The sequence below is a fragment of the Aegilops tauschii genome, chromosome 7 (genome assembly GCF_002575655.3).
Source record: "Aegilops tauschii subsp. strangulata cultivar AL8/78 chromosome 7, Aet v6.0, whole genome shotgun sequence".
Taxonomy (NCBI): Eukaryota; Viridiplantae; Streptophyta; class Magnoliopsida; order Poales; family Poaceae; genus Aegilops; species Aegilops tauschii.
Genome location: NC_053041.3, coordinates 225,954,327 through 225,963,067, shown reverse-complemented (window position 1 = coordinate 225,963,067; position 8,741 = coordinate 225,954,327). Strand labels below are relative to the sequence as shown.

The window sequence follows — 8,741 nt, the reverse complement described above, 5'->3', positions numbered from 1 at the left end:
CATGGACAAAATGTCAAACTTCTCAAGTGCACAACTATAGCATAAAGAACATGACAATACCAAGTACTAGCATATCAACGGTGCATTACAATCATCATAGCATTTTATAACGATGACATGAAAATAAAGTAGAGTAGTGACATGGCATTAACAATAACAACATTCTAATTAGCATGGCAAAAGATATCGTGAAAACACAAGCATGCATGATAAGCATAACGAAATAACTGTAGACGAAAACGATAAGAAACAACTGCAACTACACACACACAAGGTGCAAGCAAAGTCAACATGCAAGTTCGGGGCTCATGATAAGAGGTTGGCTTGCCTGGGGGTCAAGAAATACTCCGGGAAAAAGTGTGGAACGATCGCGGAAAGATTTGCCGGAAACAATTCTCTCTCGGAGGGGGCTGTTTACGGGCAAGGGCAAAATGGTAATTTTCACTATGTGAAAACATTAGGAAAATGGTACCAACGAAAAGAGCTCGGCGAACAGAGAACATGAGCATTGGAATCACCTCAATCGGAGTTACGAGTGGAAAGTTGTGGCCATTCACTTTTTAGGCAGAAAAGAGGCTTAAACAGTGAATGTTCACAAAATAAGCATTTCGGCGGGCGGGCTGAAAAATAGAAAGCGCATTCTTAGAAATACGCCTTTGGATAAGTGAAAACGCATTTTGATCTAAAGAAGCACGAGAATACGCTTTCGGACAACTGAAGACGTAATCCAGAGGATTACGCCTCCACTTATCCACGTCAGCGTACCTGGTCAACGCCGCTATTAGACTGGCGGGTGGGGTCCGCGCGAGGTGGGGCCCGCCTGGCCCTGGCTTCTTCTTCCTCCCGCTCGGGATCGAGCGTGGCCGAGGGAGGAGATCGCCTCGACGGCGATTGCCGGCGCGTCCGGCCACGATAGCGGACGGGCGACCTACCCAGGAGATCAGCAGAGAGAGGCGCATCTCCGGGTGGTGGTCACTGCCGTTGAGGAGCGCCGGAGAAGGGGCTGTAGGGCCCGCGGCGGAGAGGAGCTTCGGCCATCGGTGAATAGGGTGCTCCGGTGTGGGAGAGGGGAGGCCGAGGCTACGGGGCGGCTCGTCGGAGCATGGGGGATGCGGTGGTGGTGAGGAAACGGAGAGGAGGGCTCGGGGGTGACGGAATCGATGGAGGCCCGAGGCGGCGACCATGGCGATGGTGGTGGTCGGGGAGCGACTCCGGGGAGAAATGAGGAGCGTGGGGAGGCGTAGAGGAGGGTGGGGAAGCTACTGAAGAGCTCGAGGGGGTCGCAGGCTCCTAAAATAGCCGGGGTGAAGTTTGACCGAGCCGAGTGCCGCCGGGCAAGTCCGGCCAATGCCCTGGCGGCCACAGCGGTCACGGGGATGCACGGGAAGGCGACGAGGGGGAAGCGGACGAGCGCCAGAGGCTCACGGAGACAAGTGACACTCAGAGACGAAAGGAGGAAGAGGACAGGGGTGGGGAAGAAGACGAGCTCACGGGCACGCACTGCTCGGTCGTTGGCACGGCTCGCCGGAGAATAAAACAGAGGGGGAGAGGGATCCAGGGGGAAGACGACGTCGAGGGGGAGCTGTTGGGCATCAAGGAGGAGGCCAGAGCCGGTCGGAGCAGCGCTGCCGACGAGAACAGTGGCAAGACCACTGTTTTGGCTGGCTGCCCACGTGGTCACCACGGACAAGGCGCGCTCTGGAGTTTTTACTGATGCCAGCTCATGTCTACCGCGTAGTCCATCGAAGATAGAGTGTTATTACGGTAAAGAAACGGGCAGAGACAAATGGAGCTGAGTAAACTAAGCTTCACAAGTTTGCTGTTGCAATCTTGACCACATTCTAGAGATAAAACCAGAGAGGTTAAAACGTAAAATTGATGTCTGGTAGGCTTAGGGTAGCAAGGACTACGGTTCTGGGAATTATGAGGTTATTAGGACAAAGATTTAACATAGTTGCAGTACAAATGCCAAATCTGGTCCAGAAATCAAATGATGAAGAAGCACTCACTAGGAGTGATGGATTGAGCTAGAACTTGGCAAAGCTTTATTATTAGGTCATATGTAGATGCTGCAAAAAGATCATACCAAATGGAGTTGCCAAATTGGTACTTGTTTCACAAGCATCTCTTCTGTCCAGAAACTTGAGAAAAATCCTCAGGGCAAATGGCTAACTCAAATGAGCCAAAATTTGTTGGAGCTAGGTTATAGGAGTAGGAGAAGGCTTGGGAATATTTTCAGCCATAATGGAGCAAGATAAAATACACTTGCTTCACAAACTGAAAAATTGGACAGAAAGCAAGAATTGCTCCTGTGCTCACATAGTTCAATGAAATGAACTGAATTTAGGTGGAGGCTAACGATTTGAGATACTTGAGAAGATGGAAAAGTTTCATCCCATTTGGAAACTCTATGAAGGTACTTCCTTCACAAAGTTACAATCTGGTCAGAAACTTTGAAAAATTGCACAGGGAGCTAGGAGGAAGGGATTGAGCTCATCTTTGGTATACATGGGTGACTTATCAATGTTAATCACCCTGCCAAATTTCAGCTCAATTGGAATTAGGAATAAAGCACTTCCTTTACAAAATTTCGGAGAAGGCAGAAACTTGCATTGGATCATGTGCCCAATTTTTGAACTGAGGAACATAAGATGAGGATGGAACTAGTGATTATATAGCAAGTACAAGCTCCACAATTTATGTGGGAATTTTCTATGCTATAGAAATAGTAGTTCCTTTAGAAAATGGCAGGATTGAAATATTGGCATAAAATAAGAAAAGGCAATTTTCCTTATTTAATTATGGCCAATATGTTTGCCAGAGCTTGGATTAGGCATAAATATCAACTCCACCCATTTTCATGAATTTAGGAGATGGCTAGCTATGCATTTGGATTTTATTCCTCGGAAATGCAAGAAAAGGAATAAATCATAATTCAAAATATTGCATGGGACTTAGCAATATTTTTGCATATCCAGGGTTTACAAGGATAGGAGGGTCTCTGGGAACAGATGGGATGATCAACAGCTCAAGGAAAATGATAGCTCCTTTGTAATCACAAAGGCCATATTCAGATTCCAACAATTTGGAATTAGGGTTTGAGAGGATTTGAGGTGATACAAATGAGGTCTTGCCCACTGACAAAGACATGAGCAAGGTTTTGCAAGGTTGGAAAATGACAAGAATTCTTAGAGTCATCCAACAAACTCAGGAGAAAGATTTTGAAAATGAGTGCCAGGAGAGAATAACAGCACAAAAATTGATAACCCAATTTTGGGGCTGTTACACTTCACTAGCTGACCGTGGGATACGGAACATCTCTCCCAATCGCCTTTTTCAGGGCCGTGGGGATGGGAGGAAGAACTGGGAGCACTAGCCATGTTGGAATGGTCTCTCCTAGCAAACTCGGAGAATTTTCCGCGTCATGTGAAGCGGATCTGAGATCCAATCCCTTTAAATAGACGCTTTCCTTACATGGCAAGGGTGTTATACGCAAAATGTACCCTGACCTCTCATATTCGCTCGACACGTGGAAGCTAAAGCAATGGATGCACAGAAGCCGAGGGGTATGACATTAAATGAAAGGCCGAATACAGCTCTTTGAAGTCATCGAAGGAGGAACCTGCCTTGCAATGCCGAAGACGATCTGCGCGCCGGACACCCCGTCATTGAAGCCTGGTTCAGGGGCTACTGAGGGAGTCCTGGACTAGGGGGTCCTCGGGCGTCCGACCTGTTAGACATGGGCCGGACTGATGGGCTGTGAAGATACGAAGACCGAAGACTCTCTCCCGTGTCCGGATGGGACTCTCCTTGGCGTGGAAGGCAAGCTTGGCGTCCAAATATGAAGATTCCTTTCTATGTAACCGACTTTGTACAACCCTAGTCCCCTCCGGTGTCTATATAAACCGGAGGGCTTAGTCCATAGAGGATAGATGATCATAGTCATACAGACTAGACTTCTAGGGTTTTAGCCATTACAATCTCGTGGTAGATCAACTCTTGTAACACTCATATTAATCAAGATCAATCAAGCAAGAAGTAGGGTATTACCTCCATAGAGAATGCCCGAACCTGGGTAAACATCGTGTCCCCTGTCTCCTGTTACCATCGACCTTAGACGCACAGTTCGGGACCCCCTACCCGAGATCCGCCGGTTTTGACACCGACACACGGCTCTGGAGATGTTCAACATGGCGACCAAGTGTGCGAGAGCTGAGGAAGGACGCCTCTCCCTCCTCGAGCTCCCAGCTGCCGACCCAGAAGACAAGAAGGCTAAGACCAAGGATGTGAAGCACAAGGGAGCGGACGTGCTCGCGGCTGAACCAGAGATGAAGCGCGGCTGCGACCACCCGGAGTCGTCCAAGGGCAGCCGCCCGTTCTGCGCCTTCCACAACGTACACAGCCACAACACCAATGACTGACAGGAGCTCAGGGCCATCCGCGACGGGCGCTTCGGTCGACGCCCTGAGTGCAATGACCGAGGCTACGGCCATGGAGGAGGATGGAGTGGAGGACGCTGGGACGACCGCGGCCCCTGCCAGGAGTGGCGCGACCAGCCTCGTGAGGACCGCTAGCAGGACTAGCCTCGCAAGGGCGCCTGGAGGGACCAGCCTCGTGAGGACCGTCCTCAAGGAAAAGCTGGCCTCCCTCCGCTGCCACCACCACCAAGGAGGAATGACGATCATCATCAGGACGAGGGGGCTGGGGGCTTCCAGGAGCCGCGAACCATCGCTTGCATCTTGGGCGACGCGCAGGCCCCAGCCTCTCAGCGCATCATCAAGCAGTTCGCCCGTGAGGTGAATGCGGCCCTTCCCAGGCTCGAGGCCACGCGTCCGCTCAGGTGGTCCAAGTGCACCATTACCTTCAGCTCCTCTGACCAGCTCAAGTGCGCGGCAACTACCGGCGCCCTCCCGATGCTCTGCTCGCCCATCATCAGCAACGTCCTTGTCACCAAGACCCTCATCGACGGCAGCGCAGGGCTCAATGTTCTTTCCATCGATACGTCTGACCGCCTCCGAGTGCCATATGATCAGCTGCAGCCGACCAAGCCCTTCTCAGGAGTGACCGATGGCTCCACCACCCCGATAGGGCAGATCCGCCTCCCTATCACCTTCGGCAAGCACAACAACTATCGCACTGATTTTCTTACTCTCCATGTGTAGTGTGTTTCACTAGTCTTGGTGATAACGCTTGTAGGACATGAGCACCCAAGACTATAGCAAGACCATTGTCTTGTCCCAGAACTTCTCTGAGTCCTATGTCGAGGACTCCTAGCCTCCAACCAATGAGCACATGCCTTCAGATTCAGATATCTTTGAGTGGCATTCTAGGCATCAACATTTTGTGCTGGCGATGCCTAATGTTACTGCTACACATAAGGCAGTCCTCAAGGCCGGGAAGGAAAATATGTCTGGTAGGAGGAACACAATGAAATGGCAACTATTTATGTCCAACTTTGTGCTTAGCAAGATGTGTGAGCTCATATCTAGTGGGATGAGGACCGGCAAGGGCTTTAAGGAGGTGCACTTGATTTTTTTTGTGAAGCAGGTGTTCAAGTTCTTTGGCCAAGAGGTCACCTCGACCCAGGTTACAACCACCATAGAAAGTGTAAAGCTAGATGGATCCAAGTGTCCAGGCTGAGAGACCTTAGTGGCGCACAATGGGATTAGGACACCTACAATTTTCTTGGAGTCAGAGCACTACCAAGGCCACACTACTCTTAGCTCATATACCACTTGTTTAACTTTCTCTAACATGCCAATCACAAACTAACCATACAATGTTTCTTTGTTAGGACCACCCTAAGGACACAAAGTTCCTCAACATTCCCATCCAGAACTACTCGTAGATGCAACGAATATTCTCATATGGGATGCCTACCGGCAAACATACCATGGGCTCCAACGAGCCTCTCGGTTCGCCTATGCCTGAGTATCCAGACACCAGGAGTCAGAGATCATCGTCCTTGATGGTCTTGAGAAGACTGTTGATCACGTTCCTATGATTGATAGGAAGAAGAGGAGAGGTATGATGGACAAGAAGGACCATCGTCCTTGATGGTCTTGAGAAGACTGTTGATCACGTTCCTATGATTGATAGGAAGAAGAGGAGAGGTATGATGGACAAGAAGGACCATCGTCCTTGATGGTCTTGAGAAGACTGTTGATCACATTCCTATGATTGATAGGAAGAAGAGGAGAGGTATGATGGACAAGAAGCTCAGCATCTTTCGCAACATGAATTGATAGGAAGAGGAAGAGGAGAGGTACGATTGACAAGAAGCTCAACATCGTTCACAGCATGAATGAGGCCGTCAAGGAGGTGGCAACTGCCATTAGGGAGAGCAAGCATGTCGACGTCCACCCTTCCCTATACAATGTCATCATGGAGCTAAGGTGGCTTCAGTCATGAGGTTCTGATGACGGCTCTTTAGCCACCGCTGGACAATAGTGCACAAGGCCTTGGATTTGTTGGCTTGGGGGACGACCATTGAGTGCTCTGGCTTAGGACTTGTCTGGCAAACACTACTACTAGTGATGAAGGCGCACATGATGATGACATCTGATGATGTACATTTTGTGGTAGCTAGGGCTTGAAAATTGTGCTGACTTGCATATTTTGATGAGGCGGTATATGCTAACTGTAGGGGAATCGTGCTACGCAACAAAAAAATAATTGTAGCTCAGCCTTTGAAAGATGCTCATAAGAACAGTGTATCTGGGTATGTGTACATTCCATCTCTCTCTAAACACACTTGAAGCACCTAATGCAGAGATGCATCAAAAGAAAATACAGATTTCTTCCGGCACTTCTGTAATCGAGCAGTATCATGCTACACACAAACAATTGCACTCCCATCATAGACAGTGGATTTATTATTTAGCATGTTGGAAACACTAGCACAGTAGCAGTAGCAGTGACGGTCACAATGCACGGATTGTAGCGTCTCCATACACCGATTTCTGAACATCTAGCACTTACACATTTACATTTCCAGTATGATTCCTCGTGTCTAACAAAACGGTATCCGTCCAAACAAGCAGGAAACTCGAAAGATGAACACTAAATTACTCAAAACGAAGAGACTCGCGACAACAAGACCTGGCTTGCTAGCATGAGGAAGCAACCTTTTTGACGGTATATGCTTATCATGTGGTAGCAATCAGGCTTGCAGAAATCCCATATTGGGACGTTGCCAGTCAAACGGACGCCGCATTTGTTACAGGATGTTCCCAGATGAACTAGTTGTCAGACTTCGGAGGATCCTTCTTCTTCCCGTAAGTTAGGCTAGTGTCCTGGTGACATTACATGCAGTAGTAGATAAGGAATCAACTTGCAGAGCCAGTGAATGGAATAGCTTGTTGTCTGGGTCTCAGGGATCTAGTGAAAGTGAAGATACAAAGGTTACCTGGGGGTCAGGAATTGGCTTCCGTTTCTCGACATAACGGTATGGATCGGAGGCAGCAGCTAAAGCAGCTCGTTCCTGTGAAAAAAGGCATATACTACTATCAACAGAGTGGAAAGAAAAATCACCAGATTAAACATAATAGCAAGAGTGGAGAAGCGTGAAATATTAACATAACACTGCAACAATTTGAAGTAATTTGGTGCAAAAACATAGGTGGATGAAATGGAACGAAAACAGACAACTCTTATCAAAGAAAAATTCAGATAAAGAAAAGTAATAAGTAATAACTGCTTATCAGGATAGATGAGACATGAGTAACCGCTAGAACATTTGGTTCTTTTACCTGTAGATAAACAAGGGTGTCTTACAGGAGGATGAAATTCCTAAATCATGCTTTTGAATAGAACAAGTGACTGTTTAAACAGGACAACACACAGCAAGTGGCAATTCAGATTATCATTTTCAATATGACACAAGAGCTGAACATAGCTGTCCCACTTTTATAAGAGGATGCCATTTATTCGCTCTATTTGGTTTGACACTAATAATATTTCCATGAACGAAGTGTTTATCAAAATACATCATCAAATTATTCTTGTTGGAAGGACATATTAAGATTCACAAGTTTAACTCCCCAAGCAACAATAGCTCAACCATGTAAAATGTCATGACAGACACTAGCCGGCTGTAATTTCAATGGTGTTTCCTATGGTTTAAGTTTGGCAGACAAAATGAAGTTGACAAATAGTCGGTCCCTACCAAAAGCAAGACAGCAGCATCAATTCCAAGCAAGCCAACGCACAGTTCCTGCTAGTTAAACGAAAGCTCTTGAAGACAGTATACACGCATCATTTCGACAATTTCCTGGAATTAACTAAACGGGCATGTAGAGATGTGGGCAACTGCATCTTACGGCGATCTCATCCCAGAAAGCGACATGCCCAGACTGATCCATCCAATAGAAGACAATCACAGCGGTAATAAGAATTAGCAAGGGGAAATCAACCTGCTGCTCCTTCTGGAGCTGGCGCGCGGGTCGGACCCAGAGGTAGTAGGCGAGGGTCCCGGCGACGGCCCAGGAGGCGACGTTGGTCCAACCGCGCACGCCGCCCAGCGCGTTCCCCACGAACGACCGCGCGCTCCCGACCCTCCGGCTCCACCCCTTCGCCGGCACCATCTGTAACGCTCTCCGAGACCCTCACCGGCGGGCGGCGGCCTATCCCCGACCGCTTCCTCGTGCGTCGCCGCCGACTCCCGAATCTCTGACCCCTCTCGATCGCCTCTGTGTCTCGTATTGGCCCGCAAGAAAGGGAACGGAATGCTACTGCGCGAT

General features: G+C 48.5%; 1 protein-coding gene across 1 annotated transcript; it reads right to left on the bottom strand.

Moving 5' to 3' along the window:
- Positions 1–6,846: 6,846 nt before the first annotated feature.
- Positions 6,847–8,741, bottom strand: LOC109746635 (uncharacterized). Its single transcript, XM_020305747.4, has 3 exons — positions 8,415–8,741; positions 7,409–7,483; positions 6,847–7,295 (listed from the first exon to the last, which is right to left on the bottom strand). The coding sequence occupies exons 1-3, from the start codon at positions 8,583–8,585 to the stop codon at positions 7,242–7,244; spliced, it is 300 nt and encodes a 99-aa protein (XP_020161336.1). The 5' UTR covers positions 8,586–8,741; the 3' UTR covers positions 6,847–7,241.